Raw genomic sequence first — 23,717 nt, forward strand, 5'->3', positions numbered from 1 at the left:
CGGCAGATCTTTGCGAGGCCCTTGTCCTTTGTGCAAAGTATGTGAATTGAAATAGTAAGCACTTATTAATATGAATATATACTGTACTATAAATTAAATTTATTTTATTGTTATAACTAATAGCCAAGGATAAAATAAAAAGTTTTAAATATCAACTTTTTTCTACTTGGTTGTTGCACGAGGCCCCTCCAAGAGCGAGGCCCCGGGCCATTGCCCTGCTCGCCACCCCCTAAGGCCGCCACTGCTTCTAACCCTTCTGTGAGCCCGAAGGTTTACGGGCCCGAATTTTTTGAAATTTTTAACTATTGAATTAGATTTTCGAGAACTTAATGTAAACATCCGCCGATAGAAAAACTAGTGTATAATATCCACTCGGATGTCACCTCGGTTGTCAACATGTAGATGGAAAAGTTGATGGATTGTTGCGAAAGTCTATCAGTCTGTTATGAAATGACGTAACGAAAATTGCAAGTCATCGCGCACCTGCGACTTGGAATGTAAAGACAGTGGCGGAGCAAGACCTAAATTTGATGTGGGCAAGGTACATTTCGCGAGACCCTCTAGTGGCGCAAGAAGACGAATTTTATAAAATAAAAAGCAGTTGAAACCGTCAAATTTTTATTTATAAAAATTGCAAACTATATTCTTTGACTAATATTACAGAAAAATTTAAAAAAAAGGAATTAAAAAAACAGAAATTTCCTGCTTTTAGCCTTACTGAACTCCTTAATAATTGTATCATAATTCAGCATAGATGCTATATACGCTTCAATAGATAAAACTGTCAAAGCTGAAAGTCTTTCCAGGCCCATTGTATTTCTTAAATAATTCTTTATTAGTTTTAGTTTTGAAAAGCTCCTTTCGGCGTGGGCAGTACTCACCGGTATTGTTAACAAAATTCGAACGACAATGGAAATATTTGGATAAATTTCTTTCAAGTTATTTTCTGTTATGTATTGGAGCAGCTGTTTCACATTTTTAATGAACTTGGGTAAATTTGGAATCATTGTTTGTAATTCTTCGTATAATTCGTAAGGTTGGAAGTCACTGCTCTCACCCACTCGCAGAACTGAGTGTAAATCTTGACAGGTTTTTAATATTTGCTCTTTTGGAATGTTTTTTAACTCGCTTAGAGCGTAGAGAAAACCAAAATTTTCAAAATGTTGCTTTAAAGACAAAAATCTCGAATCCATATTGCTTATTATAAAATCAATTGTGGTGTTAAAAAATCTGTTTCGTACCGGCTTTTGGGAGACTGTATAGGTTGATCGCTGCCTTCGTAATCGAACATCCTTTTCCTTTTGGCTACCCTTTCATTTTTAAAGTTTTTTGGCAGTTCATAACTGCTATTCTCAATAAATTGACGAGCGTCAAAACAAGCATTTTTCGAATCCAGTTTGTCGATATTTTTTGATCCAGTCACAAAATGTAGGCAAATATTCAAGAATATTGCTTAAATGGACTTGTACAGATTGCCATAATTTGCATATGATATTAACGCGCGATAATATCTCATACCACACACGTAATGATATGATAAATTCTAAACTGAGCATTTCGTTTAAAACCGAATCACAATCACTGAGTGTGTCTGGTTGTTCCGTTTGATTTTTTAAGCTTTCGATGCATTCAACAATATTATCAAATTGCAATAATACGGCCTTCACTGCCTCGATTCCACTTTCCCACCTTGTATCTGATAAAGGCTTTATAGTAAGCTCTGATTTGCCTTTGATTAATTCCCAGCGTTTGCTGGAACTTGAAAGTAGCAAATAAATTTTCTGAAATAAACCAAAAACCTGTTTTTGCTGCCACAGAATAATTAGCTGCGTCTACCAACAGCAGATTCCAGCTATGACAACCGCAAGGTGTAAAAAATGCCCTGGGATAAATATTTAATATTCGAGTTTTAACTCCACTATTTACGCCTACCATATTTACATCATTGTCATATCCTTGGCCACGACAGTTTTGAATATTTAAGCCATTATTTTCTAGCTCTCTCAGTATTGCATTAGTTAAATATTCTCCAGTCATCTCAGTGATAGCAAGAAATTCGATAAAGTTTTTTTCTATTGTGACGGTTGATGTATTACAAAATCCTAAGATAACACATTTGTTCAACTCTACTGCAGTCGAGCAAAAAAAAAAAATAATATTTTACATCTTTCACCCTACGAATCACTTCATCGGTAACTGATTTTGGCATCAATGTGATCAATTCATTTTGAATATCGCGACTTAGATAATGTTGTGCAAGTTCTTTGTAACTAATGCGTTTCCTGTGTTCCCATAACGTAGGATCAAATTCGGATATCAATTTAAACAAGTCTATTAAATTACCAGAATTCCTAGTGTCGTCGTCTGTCTTGAGAGATTCTCTGTGACCTCTTAATGCCAGATTATGAGAGGATAAGAAATTAATGATATCAATTAATCTCTCAAACAAATTGTGCTAATGTTTTTGAGATTCACGAATTAGCCTTTCGTTTTCTTGGTCTCTTATGTCANGAGCATGGGCGTAGCCAGAATTTTGTTGTGGGAGCCTAGTAGACGCCAATCTGACACAAAATTGAATTATTTCAAATTATTGTTCATTAAAATGAAAATTCCATGATAATCGACGATAACTTAGCAAACATAAAATATGAAACTTCCTTTAATCATAACATTGGGCACAGGGAGTCGTTGACCTTTTTTTTTTAATAATTAAAATTTTTCGCTTTTCAGTTTTTCTTTCTCTTTGCAAATTGGCCCAACACTTTTTCGGCTGTGATTTTCTGGGGGCACCAGGTTTACTTGGAGACCGTGCCCACCCAGGCCCCCTCTAGGCCTCCAGGCCCCCTCTAGGCCTCTAGGCCGTGCCCACCATGGCCTAGAGCTTAAGCCCTATTAGTTTTTTTGTAGATTTACCCCTGCCTTTGAAGTAGNATGTTTTTGAGATTCACGAATTAGCCTTTCGTTTTCTTGGTCTCTTATGTCAATATATTTATCGTTTTTTGACGAGTAAAATTTTTCCGTTACGTTAAGAGCCTGTACACACTAGGCGTTTTTCAACGCGCGTTTTAAAGAACCAAGAGTTCTATGTAGGCGTACACACTCAAACGCCAAGTGCGCGTTAAACGCGCGTTTATAGATTTTTGTTAAAACGCGCGTTTTGCGGGCACTTTACGGGCGCTTTGAGATATATGTGCTGCCTTATAGCGACGATGAAGGAGGCACACACAATCAATTACTTTCACGTCCATTTTCAAACTGAGCCAGTGCTAACGCCGAACTAACGCTCGTCGAACGCCGAGCTAACGCGCGTTGAAAAACGCCTAGTGTGTACAGGCTCTAACAGCTTTTTTAAGTAATGCATAAACCTTCGAGGCGCGAGGCCGTAGGCAGTGGCCCACGTCGCCCACGCCTTACGCCGCCTCTGTGTAAACAACGGACTCATTTCCCACATTAATGACATAAAAGCACGGGCAACCGAAAGCTCAACACAATTCGTCTCAGGAAGTTATGTCTGAATTAGTATCCATCTTGGTCTCTGGAATAACAGTAGAAGGCATCCAGGACTTGCACTACTTTCATAGAAAGATCGATCGTCACATACAGCTGTCCAAGTCCATTGAGAGGTATTTTGCTAGCTCTAATTGAAAACTCTCTCTCTGCAAGACAGAATTTAGACATGCGATATAGCGTAGCCTCTAGTCGCCAGTCTTGGTGAATATTATACTGTATTTTGTAATCGCTATTTAACGGCATGTAACCTTTGAACTTGTATCACCCGCCTGTATATTAGCTTTCGACATTTAATAAATTCTTTGTTTATTGTTAATTAAATCTGTCAACCTGTCTATATATTTTCGGAAAGACACCTGTCGAATATTTAAATATTTAAACTAGTTGGCACCATCGAAAAAAACCAATGAAGTCATAAGGGCCTAATTTGCCACAAGGCACTTGCCCGGGGCCCGTAATTAATTGGGGCCCATAATAGGTTCTGAACGTGCCATTGTTTTATTAGTATTGCGAATTATTAGCGCCATATTTAAGGGTTGATAATTAAGAATGACATTACCTACTTCTCCGACAACTAACAACGTCACTGAGAATTAGATAATGTTCGTATATGCGCATTCGATTATTATTTGTAGTAATACAAAATTTGCAAAGGGGCCCGTAAATATTATTTTGCCTAGGGCCCGCGAAGGTCTAGATTAGGCCCTGGAAGTCATTTTAATAAAACCTAACAGAGATTAAAATGTCTTCACTTTTTCATCAAGTCCAATCACCAGAAACAACTATTTTCCACTGCAGAAAAGACCTTTCTTTAGAGGCTACGCCTCTCCAAAAAAAAAAAAAACAAAAATCTGTGCCCAGGGGAAATCCCGACTTTTTTAAAAAAAAAAAAAAAAAAAAAAAAAAATGTAACAGTCTAAAAGTTCACAGGTGACAATCCCAAGTAAAAATATAAAATTTCTTTTGTAAAATTATTAAATAGTAAATTCTTCAGCCTTTTTTACAATTAAGTCATATTTTGTGCTGGCAGGTAACCTTATATTACTGTTTATAATTTTACTATTCGAATTTTATCATAGGGCTGGTCAGATAGAAAAAAGGGACTGTTGCAAAAGGGGGTTGAAGTAATTCCATCAAAAGTAGTCGTTGACCTTTTTCCTGAAGAGAGAATGGTCAACCACTACTAATTAATACTGATCTACTATTAGTATTTGAAAAGTGATCCGTGTTAGACAGGTTGTGATGTCTCCAGAAACTAATCTAATAAAATACGGATTACGAAAACTGTTATTATAATAATCATTATCAGGAAACGACATCAAATAAGATAAATTCGTACTTACGGAAGTTTTCTTTATTATTAACTGTATAGAATATTTTCTTGCGATTTACATGTAGCATAAGAAGTTTAAAAAAATGTAATTGCTGATTTACATTCCAATCAAACATTCCATTTGCTCAATTACAGGTAGCGATATCTATTGGCGCTATCTGTAAATCAGCAAATCGAATGTTAACATTTTCTTAAAATTTTTGCGGATAGACGACGCTACGTGTAAATCAGCAAATTTAGAAGTTGATTTATTTATAGAAATCTAATATTATAGGATATGATGTATGCCGTTATCTAAGTTGAGGACGTATAAACATAACTGCCGAGTTTCGTAACAATTGGTTGAACGGCCTAGTAGTGTATAGCAAACAAACAAACTGACAAACAAACACTTTCATTTATATATATATAAATGAAAGTGTTTGTTTGTCAGTTTGTTTGTTTGCTATACACTACTAGGCCGTTCAACCAATTGTTACGAAACTCGGCAGTTATGTTTATACGTCCTCAACTTAGATAACGGCATACATCATATCCTATAATATTAGATTTCTATAAATAAATCAACTTCTAAATTTGCTGATTTACACGTAGCGTCGTCTATCCGCAAAAATTTTAAGAAAATGTTAACATTCGATTTGCTGATTTACAGATAGCGCCAATAGATATCGCTACCTGTAATTGAGCAAATGGAATGTTTGATTGGAATGTAAATCAGCAATTACATTTTTTTAAACTTCTTATGCTACATGTAAATCGCAAGAAAATATTCTATACAGTTAATAATAAAGAAAACTTCCGTAAGTACGAATTTATCTTATTTGATGTCGTTTCCTGATAATGATTATTATAATAACAGTTTTCGTAATCCGTATTTTATTAGATTAGTTTCTGGAGACATCACAACCTGTCTAACACGGATCACTTTTCAAATACTAATAGTAGATCAGTATTAATTAGTAGTGGTTGACCATTCTCTCTTCAGGAAAAAGGTCAACGACTACTTTTGATGGAATTACTTCAACCCCCTTTTGCAACAGTCCCTTTTTTCTATCTGACCAGCCCTATGATAAAATTCGAATAGTAAAATTATAAACAGTAATATAAGGTTACCTGCCAGCACAAAATATGACTTAATTGTAAAAAAGGCTGAAGAATTTACTATTTAATAATTTTACAAAAGAAATTTTATATTTTTACTTGGGATTGTCACCTGTGAACTTTTAGACTGTTACATTTTTTTTTTTTTTTGGAGAGGCGTAGCCTCTAAAGAAAGGTCTTTTCTGCAGTGGAAAATAGTTGTTTCTGGTGATTGGACTTGATGAAAAAGTGAAGACATTTTAATCTCTGTTAGGTTTTATTAAAATGACTTCCNAAAAATTTTATAGTTTTGATTACTAAAATATGTAAAAAATTTACGTTTGAGGGTAGGGAGTTTTATAAAAAGTGTAAATATTAATACCGAATAAAAGCCTCACTAATTTTTCCATATCCACAAATTCTTTTTTTACATTTTGGAATCAAGGTTTCAACACGTGCAGATTTACAAACAACTTGGATGGTCAAAATTGGCACAATCCAACACTTTCCCTTGTGTATACATAACAGTCGGAAAAGTAAAAGCAATATTATAGAAATGTATTTTATTGGAAAGATGTTGGGAAAAACACTGACAGTTAAAAAGAGGTACGTTTTGTGAAAAATTTTGTTGCGATAAAATTTCTTGTCATTGCCGAAAGACTGAAGAAAACTTACGACTTAGTCCATTATAAAAATAGCCTTTTTGTAAATCAAAATATTGTCATATACAGAATATAGAGATGTGTGTTTATAACTGACGATGCCATGCTGTACATATTTGTTATACGAATACAGATTAATTATTTAATTGTATAATGAACACCAGTGGCCTAGTGGATAAAACACTAAACACTGGTGGCAAATAATGGATTTCGGCTTCCACAATGTGCTAGTGACCTGAGGCTTTTCGAGTTTTCTTCACGTGCCGAACAAATACATAGTTTTTCATAAAACACAGATGTCCCAAATGTTATGTTGCCATATTCTAGAAGTATGGTATAAAGAATACTTTAAAATAATCACTGTAAAGATAATTTAAATTAATTTACACGATATAACATGAAGAATAGTAATCTTCAAAAGTTTATAATTACAACTTAATAAGTAGTAAATTTGATTACTTTTACAGGTCAGCAATTCGTTATATTTCGCGGAAAAACAGGTAAAACTTTTGCTTTGGACGCTTATTGCCCTCAATTGGGCACTCATTTAGGAATCGATGACAAGATCAACGAGGATTGCATCGAATGTCCTTTCCATGGATGGCGATTCTCTGGATGGAATGGTCATTGTGTAAAAATACCTCATGCTGAGAAAGGTAATTACTGTAAAAAATTATATACTTACTACAAAAATGTATTTCATATATATTTAAATTTAGTTGCAAAAGAGGCGAACATAAAATGTTGGGAAACAATCGAGCAAAACGGATTTATTTACATCTGGCATCACGCAGAAGACCAACCTCCACTCTGGAAACCTGCAGTTATACCAGAAATACAAGACGGATTATGGCATTATAAAGGACGTACCGAACACATTGTTAATTGCCACATTCAGGTATTTACACATAAAATTGTAGCAAGTAGAATGGGGTAAACGTTTGCGGTGGGTGGGAATATAATTAGTTGTATAAATGTCAGGTTGGCATTACTGAGTTAATTTACAGATTCTCTTGCTGAATTATTGAACACTTACTAATAACCGACTTGGCCTGAAGATTTGTTAAATAATTTTCACATACTTTGCAATATAATATTTTGATTGTTTACATACTAAGTGAATCCTAAGTGATTATGTACAAACTTAAGTTAATCATTCCTTAGATATTTTCATCAACTTGTTTTTCTTGTGCAGTATGGCAGACTAAACATTTAGAAATTTTCTCAGTGTAGATGACAGTATCTGTTTTTGTGGAAGACTATTCGTTTCCTCGGCGAAATAATTAATTTTTCTTCTGCTTTTAGAATTATTGCAGAGATATTTGCACATATTGCGAAGGAGACCAGCCTTAGCTGCGTATAACGTGATAGCTAAGTGTGCTAATTTTTCAAAATTACGTGAAAGTATTTTTGGTGTTTCTACTATTTCTTTTGAAAATTTTTTGTATCTTATTGTTGGTCATTCGGATAGAGTGGCACTTAATTTTGTTTTCCTTTCCATTTCATTATTTGGTTCTACGCATAGGTGGCTTTATTTTTTCTTTAAATGTATGTTCCAGCTCAAGGAATTTGGGAGGTAGCCAAGCAGTCTTTGTCCCTGAACACTGGAAGTTCGGTCGTGGGTTCGCACCTCGCCGGACAGGGTGGCCACGTGGAGTTTTCTGGATTTTTTCCGTGTCTGTAACGCCTGAACAGGAACCAGTTTCCCTTAAAAGACCATCCGAAAAGCATTCTTTCCCTGCGCGCGTGGCTATTCCATCTATAAGACTGGCTATCAGACGCCTAGCATTCATAACCTCGCTCTCTCGGAGTATAGAGCCTATATGTGCTGAACACTCTTCTTTCCTGCATTCGTTGATTGGTTGATATAAAGTAATTTGGGAGATTATCCATTGCCTTAACGTGATAATTAATTTCGCTTCTGCTTTTAGGTAAACTCTTCTATTTATTATGTCTGAAGGAGTAAAGAGGAAGACGTTTTCTAACTGTTCTGGAGAGAACACCAAGTGGGCCTAGTGGATGAGGCACTCGTTGATTTTCAGGCAAGATTAATCCATATTGATTCAAGGGTGGTTTCGGTTGGATCGATGGAGGAGAGTTTTTCCCCTATTAATAATATCTGCAAGAAATTGTCGGATATAAAACGAGATATAAATTATATTAATAACTAGCTATTACCCACGACTTCGCGCGCGGCGGTTTTGCAAGCAAACCCCATTTATATTCAGTATTTCAACAACCATAGTAATTGTTATATAACACCTACCGCTGGGGCCAGATGGCCGAACGGTCAAGGTGGCAGCCCAACTATCAGATCTGAATTACCCCTGGATTAATTAATAATTTAATTAAAAAGTTAAATTTTTAACTTTGAATATTCTTTGATTTTGGTGGAAAAATTATGATTTCTAAACGAGGGAAACTGATAAAAGTCATTTCCTTCAACGGAAGTTGAAACATTCTTTTGTTTTCTGTTATCTGCTAAAATCTTAGTCACCCTGGGAATTGTTAACCCCTCGATAAATCCCTTTTTCCTCTGTTCACGTGAGAGAATTCGAGAAGCTGATTGGAGAAAAGTCATGAGAAATAGAAAGAGTTTTGCATGATTCGGAGAGTACGCCACGAAATTCCCTAGAAGGAAGGCGTATTCCATATTTATCTCCTGAAGGCCAACGCCCATATTAGACTCCCATGTTTCGTTAAGTCAGTAGATAAGGAAAAAAATATTTAAATATGTGCCATGAAAGATCTGCCTAGTAAGAATTGAAGTCAATCATTAAAGAACATAAGAAGAGAAATAGACATAGATGTAGTATGATTACAGTAGAAATTGTGAGCTCTCTCTCTCTCTCTCTCTCCAAACGTTCATTTTAATTATTCCATTTTTGTATAATTTTGTTATTTTGTTTCATTAAATCTTTGTTTTTATTTGTAAAAAGTCTCAGTATCTGAATCAAAACGACACGTCCATTTTATCATCTCTACACATGTGTTAATCCGCGTATCCTAAAATTGATTAACTGGTGTCAAAGAATCCTGACGTTGGATAGAGACTTTGCTGTTTATATCCTATCTAATTTTAACAGCCCTCCAAGAAAAAGTTTAGAGATCTAATATTGCGATTTTGTGCCGATTAAGTGGTACACTTCCAACAGATTGTACCTCCGGCTTATCTCACGCAACGCTCTGGAAGACCCGGGATCGAATCCGGACAGGTCAAGGAATACACAGGAAATTTTCGGGGAGTGGTCAGTTCGGATATGTCGGGCCCCGTCCCTCACCTCCCGGTCGCCTCATTGTTGGCCTGGTCGAACCCATAATGGGCCTGTTATAAGAGGCCCTCTTAGTGCTCACAGGGCGGAAAGAGCATTAAAAAAACACCTACCGCTGAGAATAATGAGACTTGCTGAGAATCAAACTGTTTTCAATTTGATCAATTTTCTGGAACGTTTAAAATCGTTCTATAATCGAATCAATATGCAATAACGAATTCGAATTTAAAACGGTTCGAAAATTTGTTTAAAAAATCGAAATATATAAAAATATTTATAACAATGTCTGAAATGTTCAATTTAATACACCAAAGTACTCAATGAAAACTAAACGTTGTTGAAAACAAAAAATCGCATCTAAAACAATACAGTAGAAGCCGTTCTTCCTGTTAAGCCTTAATGCTCTCCCTCTCCCCCCGCGGGAGAATTTCGAAAAATCTCTTCTTAGTGTGCGTTTTCATGACGTACCCTAACTGTGTACCAAATTTCACCTCTTTAGGTTCAGTGGTTTGCTCTTGGCGATGATGAATCAGTGATTCAGTCAGTCAAAACAAGTAATTTTATATATTTAGATTGACTAACCCAATTTTTCCTTGACGCATCAACAAAAGCTTTGGTACAATAATCTTAATAATAAAGCTGGTATTCCTTCATTATCTCTTATCCGGCTTAGAAATCTACTATAACTTCTAACAAAATAAAGACCTAATTTAAATCTATTTAGTTCAAGACGAAGAGCAGAACCGGGAATATTATATTCAAGCGAAAAGACTTTACATATAAATTTATTCTGTATTATCTCTAAATTATGAAAGTTAGATATACTCCAGATTGGTGAGGCATATCCAAAGGTGTTTATAATTATGGAATTAAACAGCTTGAACTGGACTGTAATACTCATTAATTTCATTTTGGCAAATGATTTTACGGTATTATTAATCAAAGCAGTAAATTTAATCTTAACTTCCCTGTATTGCTTTTCAAACGATAAAGAAGGAATTAAAACTATATCCAGAAAGTTAATTTCTGAAACTATTGACAACTTTTCGTTTTTGAGATAAAAGGTTATGTATTTTTTGAGTCTAATTCCATTTTGAAATACCATAATATAAGATATTTTAGGATTAGATTTTAATTTTAATTGTTTACAATATTCATCCAAGGCATATATTTTCCATCAAAAAGCAGCTGCTGACGGGGCTAAAATAACTCTGTCGTCTGCATACGATATTGAATGTATTGTTTGTTTATCAAATGTAAAGCTATCATCTGCATTAGTAAAACAAGCATTTAAATCAAACGTATAAAAATTAAGTAGATATTGAGACCACGGGTCACCCTGTAATAATCCATGACTAAGTTCCAAAGCCGGCCATAGTGTATTGTTCTGTTTAATCACAACTTCATATTGTCCAAATAGCAAGCCCACTGCTCTAATTAATTTCCTATCTGCCCGACACTATCATTTTTCTTTGTAAGATTGAGATTAGTACTGAATGGTATGCCTTTTCTAAATTCAAAAACATAGTAGATACCTTCTGTCTTTTTTTCTGAAATTGAAGTTGTATTACTGTATTGCTATTAATACAAAGAGTGCCATGTGGGTACTCCATCTCTATTAAAAGCGTATTGAGTGAAATTTTTGTAATTGTTTGTTTCTATCCATTCATTAAATTTTGTTAATAAAATTGATTTATATAATTTCCGAAATCTTGACAGCAATGCAATAGGTTTAGATGGATTGGTTAGATGGTTATTTTTCCTCACCTCTTTTAAAAATCACACACAGCACAACTTTATTCCAATCTTTGGGCAGCTTGCCTGCATTATATAAATAACTAGCTTAACCGTCGCGCATTGCTGCGATCTCAGAAGAAACGAAATTCAAGCAAACTCGTTATGATAAAATAAAATATACATTTTATCATTTTTATCGAAACTTATTGTTATTATTCATTTTCATCGGGAAAACATTTCAAAGTGTCGTTTCAATTCTATTTATTTATTGGAGTGTTTGTGGATACACGATATTTTTTGTTTTTCCGTCTGATGCGTACACGAATAAATCAGAAGTTTGTCCGACGCATGAGCTGGCCACATACAGTTGTCCAAGCGAGAAGCACGGATTCTCCAAATTTTGCCCACACACTCGCAGCGATTGTCTGAAGCACGATATTCCCCATTTATATATATGTTACAGTCAAAACCCGTTTTTAGTTAGAACCCGTTTTAACTAGTTGAAACTAGTTTATACTGAATGTCTTTGTTAAAACCCGTTTTGTCTAGTTAAAACTAGTTAGTTTTAACTCAAATTCATTTTTGACTAGCAGTAAATTCTAATTTTAACTAGACAAAACGGGTTTTAACAAAGACATCCAGTATAAACTAGTGTTAACTAGTTAAAACGCATCCTAACTAAAAACTGGTTTGACTGCAACGCATAGAGTGATTCGGGGTAAGATGGTAAGCGGGGGAAGATGCCTAATTTTTGATATTTTCAAACGGTGACGTCACATATTGTCATGTATTTGTATGATGAATCGTTGGGCCAATATTGAGTGCGGAAAGCTGTAGTTGGCTACCGTTACTTCATTTTCTACATCCGAGAAGAATAAAAGCTAGATAAGAACGAAGTTTTTGTTGTGAAATGTTTCTAGAATAATTTTAAACTAAAAGTTAAAATGGAATTTATTAAAAATTGCTAAAAACAATTAATGTGTGATGTAGTTAAGGTTCTAAAGTTTCCATTGTCAGCTACCGCCGATCCCGATCGGACATGCTGGAGCACGTGACTCTACTAGGCATCTTACCCCAACAAATGGAAAATATGCCACATTTTTCTTGGGGTAACGTGCCTATTTTTTGTTAATTGATTTCCAATATGCCTATTTTTAATAAACTTTTGTTTTCTCGTTTTATTGCAGGATATGCATAGACATTATATAAGGACTTCTCAAAAAAGTTTATGCACTGAAAAAAGCTGAAAGCTTTTTTCAGTGCATAAACTTTTTTGAGAAAGTCACTTAGATTTGGGGTCACTTAGATTATGCACTGAAGGAGCATTGAATTAGATTATGCACTGAAGACCCATTGGAAGTGACCCCAAATGGGGTCGCGACCCATAGTTTAAGAAGCCCTGATCTAAAGTCAAAACATGTACAGCAGTAAATTAACTAGACAAAACCGGTTTTGTCTAGTTAAAACTAGAATTTACTGTAGTCAAAAATGAATTTGAGTTAAAACTAGTTTTAACTAGACAAAACCAATCTCTTCCAATCAGGTTAGCATTACCATGACGAACTACATAAAGGGGAAGTTTATTGCGAGACGATTGTAAAGAACTGGTATGGCGAAGAGAATGTCTGACGAATTCCGTTCTGTGCTAAAAACATTCTTAATTCACGAGATGTGAATTGAGGGCCATTATCAGAATGAACATGTAATGGAAGGCCATGACGACTAAACCAAGATCTANAATTTTAATTATTTAATTGCTCCTTCCTCTCTTCCTTGGCATGTTGTGAAATTTCTGATAGTTGGATAATAAACCGTTTTATTGTAATTTGTCTTTTTAAATTATTTTGAGTCGATATTAAAATTTGGAAAAGGGGATCCCTAGATCGGCAAAATAGGCGAATTTCCTCCTACAACTTCGGTTGTTGTTCGGGTTACAGTTAAGAATTTAACAAATTTCCAACGAATACATAATTAGCAAAAAAAAAGTTGAAATAAAGTGATTAAACAAAAATGATTACAAATATCGTAAATAACAGTTCACAAATGCATATATAGAGATATTTTTTGGAGGGGGGAAATGGTCTTCATAATTTGAAATCCATCGAACTCACGATGCTCGTATACACTCGCGCCATCTATCGTAGGATAAATTTACTATGCCAGAAAACTTTGCGGGAGTGTATTGAAAAACTTCCCAAAGTTTCATGACAATCATACTATGCCAGGGAGTATACTAAACAACTTCCCAAAGTTTCACGGCAATCGGATAAACGGTGTGGTAATGCATGAAGGACATACAGGCAGACATACATTCATTTTTATATATATAGAATAAAAATTCTGCCGTGTTTCCCCGAAAATAAGACAGTGTCTTACATTAATTTTTGCTCTCAAAGATGCGCTAGGTCTTATTTTTCCATGAAGAAGAATTCACATTTATTGTTGAACAAAAAAGTTCCCAAGTCTAACTTATACGAGAGTGACGAATATCCGGTCATGTCGAACTAGACTTACGAAGTTCCCGTGCTGGAGTGGACTTCCCACTCTCGCTTCAACTTAACCTTTTCATAGCGTCCACATCGAGCTCGATGGCCAATTAGCGCTTACTGAACCGTAGCACTACGCAAATGTGATGAGGCGTGATTCCCCGCCGACCAATTAGCGATCACCAGTCGTAATGTTATGCAAATCTGATTTCCAAGCCATAGTCTTATGCAAATTATGACGCGTGGCGTAATTGTCTGCTGACCAATCAGTGGCTGTACTTTCAAAAAGCCAACGGCCACTATCAACCAACTGTCGATGACCGTTACAACTAAAAAAAAAAACTTTGCTAGGTCTTAGGCTATGTATGTACTGTACTGTACTGTACATGTTACCGTTAAAGCTCGAAAGTCGTTAATCTGCAGATTAACTAGGGTGATCCGTTTAAGTTGTGAAAATTGTTCCATTTCTCAAATTACCTAGATAATGTGCAGAGTATCAGGTAATCCGCACATTACCTACTAGGCACTCGGTTAAGTGAAAATAAGATCTTTGCCACAAATAAATGTACCACAAATAGGTGTGCTTGTCGCAAAAACCAATTGCTATGAAATTCAGTGTCACCAATCTTTACACTGCACTAATAAGTAAGCACAATTGGTTAATGTTACCTATGGTGAGTAAAATGGCGACTCGTCTCTGATTTCAGCAAAGAGAAGAAAAAAAAACAGTGGGGACGCACGTTCAAACCTAACCTAACCTAACCTATTCTAATAATTTGGTTGGTAATAATTATGGTAATTTATTAGAATAGGTTAGATTAGGTTAGAACGTGCGTCCCCACTGTTTCCTTTCTTCCCTTTGCTGGAATCAGAGACGAGCCGCCATTTTACTCACCATAGGTAACATTAACTGCACAATTATATTACGCGATCACCAGAAAAAGTATGATAACTTTATTATTTTTCGTCTCCAGTCCAAAAGTAGGGTATCGTTGGAATAGTCTCGGTCCCCTCAGTTCAGATAGATACTCAAAGTCCCGAAATTCCATAGGTGGTTATCTATACAGTAATACCCCGAACTTACACAATAGGTGGGACCGAGCGGTAACCGCATAAGTCGGGGTATAATTTCGCATATAAATACATACAAATAATTTTTAATTGGGGCCGGAGACTAAAAAAACAATAATTTAGAAAAAAATGTTTAATAAAATCTTAGATAGTACACATATGTATAACAAATTAGGCCTATATTATTTTACAATTTTTCACATTTACAGGTATACCTCGCCTTACGTCGGTAATTGGTTCCAGGAAAACGACGTAAGGCGAATTTACTTGTCTCCGAATCTACTTATCACTAGGCTAAACCGTAAATTACCATTCCCGGTTCTGTATTTTATTTATTAATGCATTTTTAATAATATATGGTTAATAAAAATCTATTTTAAGCTTACAAACAAATAAATTTTAGTTTTTAATATAGTACAAAAAAAGTAATCTAAATTTACGAATGCATGTACTGTAAATACAGTATATACTTCTATATTTTTTAATATGATTTTATGTGCTTTAAACGCTTTTCTAGTGATATTACGACTTCAATATTTGTGGCGGACAGACGTAAAGGCGATTAAAATGACTTAAAGTTGATTTTTATTTTTCCATGTACTTTTTTGAGAAACGACGTATAATCGGGAACGACGTAACTCGAGGTATGCCTGTACTTGATTATCACGCCATAATTTTAACATTGTTTCCATCTCAGCGATAATTCCGTGACGTTTACGAATGATGCTTGAAATTAAAAATTGAGCACTTTTCACAGCTTCGAGAATTTTTTCTTTGCCTTTTATAATTGTTCTGACCATCAATTCCGGTAAATCAAACTTCTTTGCCAATTCACAAATTTTCATTTTCGGTTCGAAGTCTTTAATTTAATAATGAGTACGCTCATCAAGTCAAACGAGTTAAATGCGTTAGTAACGAATCGTTCAAAAAGTCTAACGAAATAGGAATAACGATGACGTCATTCTCGTTTAACTCGTTCGACTTTACGAACGTACCCAATGTTAACTTTACATTCCAAAGATAAAGTTTTTCTTTTCTTGTTTGATGCAGAACACTTAGTTCTACTTTGTTTGGATGACATAGTAGAGTCTCTCAAGTCTCCGTAGATATAACAAACACAAAAATAAATAACACAAAATAAATTGTAGCTATGTGTCGATTCCGCGCGACATCCGAACATGTAAGCTGAACAATAGTGTGGGGGAGTGAGTAATCAAGGGTTGCGTGGCACTCAAACAAAAGACGAATCGACGAGATTTGAAAATCGCGTAATTCCGGGTTCGCTTAAGTCGGGGTAGCGTAAGTCGGAGTATTACTGTATAATAATTTTTCGAATTGTATTAATATTTTAAATTGTTTGATTTTTTTGTATGTTTTTTAATTGGTTGATGATTGATTCAATCAACTAATTTGTCGATTGTTTGATTGTATTTACTTGATTCCTTAGATATCGAAAATTAAATAAAGAACATTATGTTAATTTAAGCGTACAGAAACGTTGCTGTTGTTTCAGCAAAGATCTTATTTTCACTTTACCGAGTGCCTAGTAGGTAATTTGCAGATTACCTAGATAATCTGCACTTTACCTAGGTAATTTGAGAAATAGAACAATTTTAGCAACTTTAACGGATCTCCCTAGTTTATCTGCAGATTAGCTAGGTAATGTACACATTAACGACTTTCGAGCTTTAGCGGTAACATACACACTAGGCGTTTTTAAACGCGCGTTTTAATAAACGCGCGTTAGCAGCGTACACACCGCGCGTTAGCTCGGCGTTAGACGACCGTTTAGTGGAGCATACGCACTGGCTCAGTTTCGGGACATTCCAATTTTCAACGCGAGTGTTGAGTGTTGAAGTCAACAATTTGTACGAAGTGCTTAGTTCCCATAATTCTATTCTCAGCAAGATGGATTCCATTCAAATGTCTTACCAATTACCCACAATTCATTGGAAAGTAGCAGTCAACATATCTGTTGAGTGCTGAGTATGTTGAGTCAGCGCTGACAACAGCGCTACCTCAATGTTGAAAAAAGGAACGAATTTTAACGAATGTTGAGTTCAGCACTGAGTCAGCGTTGAAAATTGGAATGTCCCGTTTGGAAATGGACGTGAAAGTAATTGCTTGTGTGCGCCTCCTCCATCGTCGCTATAAAAGACGATAGCAGAGGCAAAGAGAATTTTGGGTGCACCCAATATTACAAAATAGACTGACACATGGAATGTTTGCGACGTTGTATCCAAAACTAAGACAAAATAAACCCAAGTTTTTTAATTCTTGTAAAATATCTATAAAATCCTTTGACGATAGTTGGTCTCTTTTAGATTTCATCAATAAATATATCAGTATCGAAATGATCGTTCTCCATTTCGGCCAACGTACGTCCACTCTACCCGAAAGCGCGCGATCGAATGTACAACAACATGGCAGCACATATATCTCAAAGCGCTCGGCTGACGCCCGCAAAACGCGCGTTTTAACAAAAATCTATCAACGCACGCTTGGCCAAAAGCGCACGTTTGAGTATGTATGCCTATGCAGAACTCTTGGTTCTTTAAAACGCGCGTTTTTAAACGCCTAGTGTGTACACAGCCTTATTAAGTAGAACTAATATTTAAAAAGATATATCATTATTATTATAAACAAGAGTATCAAAAAACGATTTATATAATTGATGAATAAATAATTAATAACTGATAATATATCATTGATGAATAATTACAGAATATATATATTCTGTAATTATTCATATATTATATTATATTATATATTCATATATTATATATATTATGTAATTATTCATAATATATATTCTGTAATTATTCATCAATTATAATATTTTTGTAATTTTTTACTGTTGTGTATTGATTTTTCTAATAATGAGTTTGTATTCCCTGCATAATGGGTGAAACCAGTATGCATGAATATATAAATAAACAAATCTGTTTTCAAAAAACTGATGTTGCGCTACAAATATTCGCGTGCTACTGTGGGGCAGTAATGCGCATGCCAACTTCAACCCAAACTATAACATTGTTATTGAATTGAAGAATTGATTGTTTCAAAAAGAATTAACTGGCCATTGTAAAGATATGCACGCGTCTTTCTATGCACTTGCATTCAAAGACCTAAGAAGATGGGCTGAGTATGCAGAAGCAGCCACAAAGTTCACCCACTGGATTGTTGTATTGTACTCAAGACTTTTTCTGCAGAAGCATGAACAACTGGCTAGTAAGTAATCCAGGAAGAGTCATCCCAATTCAAGATAGCATAATTATTTAGCACCGACTTCTGTAGGTGTGCGTCAGTGAACAAAGCTGTCGAAATTTTTAACATGTGTGAGATTGTGCCTATGGACTATGGAGTGCTTATATATGAGGATTTATCGCAACTTGTAGTAACAGGTACGGACGTTGAAAAACAAAAAAAAACAGAAATATGTACTTTTGCAGATTCACAGATGAATAAAACTACTTCATCGCCTGGAGAAATAGATGCATCTAATTCTGGACCCAACGGCTTCACCTTTCCTGCGGAAATGAAACCACTTCAATAAAAGAATCTTGCATAACAAAGAAGGAATAAAGAGGAAAAATCTAAAATAAGAACAAGCACGCTTTACTTTAGAGTCAAAAGAAGATATGAAAAAACACTGTATCAAAGAAATGCAAACAATAACACCGAGAAAAGTTATTTATAAATCACTTTACGGGGATATTGACATTTTTTATTTCAAGAAGGAGAGTTTAGACCAAAGAGAGAGTTCTCTGCCAAGGATATGAGGAAGAGAAGGAAGAGCCTCCATATGAGGTTTGTAGAATGTGCAAAAATTAAATTAAGAGAAGACCGTAAGACTGACGACAGTGGGAATTTATAGGTCTATAATTTTTTACAAATTGAAGCTCAATGATTTATGATGGATATTTGTAGCTGATATTTAACAGATAAACATAGTTTTCTATCAGATGTCATGTAATATAATGATCAACAAGGTATTATTATATCAATAAATAAATGTATAATGAGATATACGTAAAAAAATGATAAAAATGTGCTAACACAGTTCCTTTTTTCTGAATTATGTTTGTAGTATGTATTAGTAATACAATTAATCATTTCCTAATCTGTTTTTTTTTTTTTTTTTTTTTTTTTTTTTTTGTTTGGCTCCGTATTTACGATTTAAACAGTCACAGTTGCCTTACCAAAACTATTCACTTTGAGTGTTGGTTCAATTTGATGAAAAATGGTTATTTTTCTTTTAATTTTGTTTATCAATACACACTTTGTGTAGCTTTTCGTGAAATATTTTCTGTAAACTTTTTTCTTGCCATATATGCACATTAGTAATCTTTTGATGAATAACTTTATTAAATGACATATATTCAAAATATTAATAAAAACCTAGGGAATCTTAATGAAGATAGTTTGAGAATTATTATGAGTAAATGTTAAGATTGTCATTCTGCTGACACAGAATTTATATTGTATAAAAAAAAAAACTAAGTGCGTAATAGTGGGCAAGAATGTATGTACTCTTGCCCCACTATTCTCTAATCGAAGGCACTTATACTTTTTATCTTATTTTTGCATTACAGGAAATTATGGAAAATGGATCAGATTTGGCACATTTCGATTGCCTTCACAAATATGGTATTTCGTCCGAAATCATTCTGCATCCGAAAAATTGGTGGAAATTTTTTCAGAATACGTGGAAGATTTCCTGCTCTCCAGTATGCGCATCAAATTTCCACTGTTACAAATATTCAGGAAGTGCGTCCGTTCAATTGTTTGGAATATGTGTTCTATGGACAACCTTTAAAATCGAAGAGGTAATTAAATATTAAACTACTGTAAATACATGAATGGCTTTTAAAAAGTGACCATGTTTTTATTTTCAAGCAAGTTTTTTTCAAACTGTTCACTTAGCAGTATGTGTACCAAATTTAACTTATATATCGGGAACAGTTTGTTGTACAGTGAGCCGTGAACAACTGATGTTTAATTATAATCATACTCTTTTCGAAAGTAATCAAATATAAAACGATGTTATTTAAAATTTTTTGCTTACCAAAATGTTGGTTCTATTCAGAAAACTTAATATTATTATATTAAGTTTTCTGAAAATAAGTTATATAATATTATATAATTTATTTTAAAATAAAATAATACCTTAATATACACTGTACACAACTTTCTTAGCAGATAGACTAAATCACATCAAAACACTATATCATCTAATGTTTGCTTAGCAAAAACCTTTTTATTACACGAAAGTTTTCAATCTCTTTGCATTACAGGTCATCCTCAGATTTTACAATACAAAAGAAACGTTGCAAAAAAGAACGTGTCTTTTGTCGATTTTATAATTTTTAAATTTAAAAAACGGTTGAAAAGAAATGAGAAGAACTGCGTATATTAAAATACATATAAGAATAATATAAATACCGTGTTTTTCTTTGTTTCTTTTAAACAAAAGGTAAACACAAAAAAATACTCTTTTCAAGGGTTTTCAAGTTTCATTCGTTTCTCTGTTATGTATTTCCACGCGGTAAAAAACACACAAACCTCCCCTGAGTTAGGCATCGTTGTTTTATTTTGCTTTTGTAAATTTTCACTTTTTCTACATTCAACGCAATGGATGGAGAGTGTGAGAATCAAAACGTAAATTATATAATTAAGTTATTTAAAATTAAAGAATTAAATACATCGAACTAAATTTGTGTAGTTTTCCGATCGAAAATCTCTCCTCAATCGGAGACCCTACGTCATTTCCTTCATCTTTCGATGGAATAAATAATTTTTACTACATGAGAAAGTAATATTTTTTCTTTTAAAATCGTTAATAAATTACTGTGAGAAGTAAATTTCTTCCACATGTTGTTTACGCTAAAGGAAACGCATTGTCACTTTTATGACAAAAAGGGAAATTAATTTCCCTTCTTACAACCTTTATCTCTCAAGTTTAACATCCATCTGGCTGTCCGCTCCCTCTACACATCCTCGGCCATCCCGTTTACGTACGCAAAATCCTTCAATTTACTGGTTAAAACCTATAACAAAAAAGGACAATTTTTCTTTCGATCCGAAAGTTGGCCTAGGATTTCTCTGGATTCCAAACCCAATCCTCTCGCTTTGCCAAACCTTACAAAATTGTGCACCGTAGTTTCCGCCAAGAAGATCTCCTCCGTCCTCTCCACGCCGTCACTGCAGCAACCCTCGCTGTATCAACTCATCACCACAGACAAGAGTCAATTCTAGCTACCCAAGTCGAGGTAGTATATCCTTAAACTTGTAAACTCTCTCTCTCTCTCCCTCGGGTACAACAGGAATTTGTAACTTCTTGTTGACTGTAATTTTACTTATATTTTGTCTTTATTAAATTTTCTTTTTGTTACTCTATCATGGTCTTGTCAATAAGCTGAATTCTATGCCGAAGTCTTGTCATTGATCCACGATCCCTCCCTCTCGGAAAATATTACTAATTTACCCTATTAGCGTGCCTAAAGCTCAATTAGGCTGGTGTTAGGAAAAACAATTTAAAATACTAAAAATCGATCCTACGACCCTGCGGTTGGATCTCTTCGATCTGAGATCGGATCAAAGTGAAAAACGAAGCTTTCTTCACCCCTACTTCCCACAGAGAACACGCCGTTTTAATGATATTCACTTCTTTCCATTTTACAATCGCTTCTTTAATTTGCGTTGGATATAGAAAAAGTGGAAATTTACAAAAGCAAAATAAAACAATAATGTCTAAACGGGCCCACCAGTGGCCAAGTGGTCTTCGTACCCTGAACACTGGGAGTTCGGTCGTGGATTTGCGCCTCGATCAGACTGGCTGGCCACGTATAGTTTTCCGGGTTTTCTCTATATCTGTAATGCCTAAATAGGGGCCAGTTTCCCTTAAAAAGACCTCCCGGAAGGCAGATCGCCCAAGTGTTGCGTTCCGATAACTTAACAAACAACAACAACTAAACAGGGATCTTGCTAGAGATGCTTGTGCACTTTTAACAACATGGATATAATAGAAAAAAGAATGGAACTTAATAACCCTTTATCAAGTATTCTTTGGGGTTATCTTTGTTTACTATGTTTTTCTTTGTTTATTTCTTTTCGTTTCCTTTAAATCGTTTTTTTTAATTTAGAAATGTTATAAATTCGACAATCGGTATGTTCCATTTTGCAGCATTTCTTTTGTATGTAAAATCGGAGGATGACCTATAATGTTAAGAGGTTGAAAACATTTGTTTAAATTAAGAAAAAGCTTTTGCTCAGCAACCATTAGGTGGTATAGTGACTTGATGTGGAATTTTCTTAAAATCGCATTTGTGTTGTATTGAAATATTTTTAACTTTTCAGATTGGCCCAGCAATAATCCATTCGTATTTGCAAAGTACTTTTGGAAGTAGTTTATTTGTACAAAGTATTATACCCGAAGGACCGTTTCGACAGAGATTTATCCGCCATTATTACTCTTCTTTTCGATTTTCAACCTTACTTGATTATATTGCCATGTTTTGGGAATCTCGTTTGGTCAAATATTTAAATTCTTCTGATTTAAATTCGAAGGTATTCATTAGATATGCGTTTTAATGTATAAAAAATATATTTATTTTAACAGATCGAGCGTGACGTTCGCATATGGAACTACAAAATGTATCGGAAGAATCCAGTTTATGTCTCAGAAGACAGAACAGTTGCGAAATTCAGAAAATGGTACGCTCAGTTTTACAGCAAAAATAGTCCGAAGGCTAAAGAAAAGAGAAGTAATTGGTAATTGGAAGTCGTTTATATTTTAGAAGCTCCGGATGGAACTGAATATTCGTAAATGACATTCACGATTAATTTTCTTATTGTCACAAAGCGCTAAAGTTAACGAACCTCTCGAAAATTATAATTAAATATTGTTTATTGTATTCTTAAAATATTTTCATTTTTGTATTATAATGATTACGTGTTTTTAATAAGATATAAAACAAGGTGATTACATACAAACCTGATTGTTTTTGTTCTTTCGATAGCAAATGAGTCTTGTACACAAGTATAAAACATCTCTGATCAGCAACGTTTCCTGTAAGCTGCGCGGCCGCGTACGAGAATTAAGCACTGATTTGAACTGTTCTTTACTGATTTCTCACTTTGCCCGCGAAATGATTATTCATACGTATATTTCGATTAAATACATTAAATCATTGACGAAAAAATATTTTGTATGGAAGTATATTTTAAAATAAATTTGAATCTTAACTTTAATTAATCTTAACTAAAATTTTAATCTTAATTATTTCATGTTGATAAACATGAATTTTCGTAAACAAATATTGCGGAAAATATACTCTCTTTAATGCTGTGCATAATTGAATTTACGCATTATAATATTGAGCTTTAGGAAACATGATCAAATCGTACAAGATAGAAGCTTTTTCCAATATGCAAATTTTCTTTATTATTCTGTAAGAAAAGATACAAATTTAATACTCAGACCATATTTTAAAAGCTTTTTCCACATTAAATTCCGGTCTACAGTATCAAAGACAAATCCACGAAGAAAGCATATACAGTCGAC

The 23,717-nt window shown here is 34.4% G+C and overlaps 1 protein-coding gene across 1 annotated transcript in view; it reads left to right on the forward strand.

Moving 5' to 3' along the window:
• LOC111621087 (cholesterol 7-desaturase-like) overlaps positions 1–23,084 on the forward strand; it is a 32,068-nt gene extending 8,984 nt beyond the window's left edge. The window contains exons 4-8 of the mRNA XM_023363147.1: positions 7,053–7,241; positions 7,305–7,483; positions 19,747–19,980; positions 22,511–22,684; positions 22,773–23,084. Of these exons, the coding sequence (XP_023218915.1) occupies positions 7,053–7,241; positions 7,305–7,483; positions 19,747–19,980; positions 22,511–22,684; positions 22,773–22,928 (932 nt within the window). The 3' untranslated portion in view covers positions 22,929–23,084. The remainder of the gene's footprint in view (positions 1–7,052; positions 7,242–7,304; positions 7,484–19,746; positions 19,981–22,510; positions 22,685–22,772) is intronic.
• Positions 23,085–23,717: the final 633 nt, after the last annotated feature.

The sequence above is a fragment of the Centruroides sculpturatus genome, unplaced genomic scaffold (assembly GCF_000671375.1).
Source record: "Centruroides sculpturatus isolate CEXI.00-Female unplaced genomic scaffold, Cexi_2.0 scaffold294, whole genome shotgun sequence".
In the NCBI taxonomy this organism is placed as follows: domain Eukaryota; kingdom Metazoa; phylum Arthropoda; class Arachnida; order Scorpiones; family Buthidae; genus Centruroides; species Centruroides sculpturatus.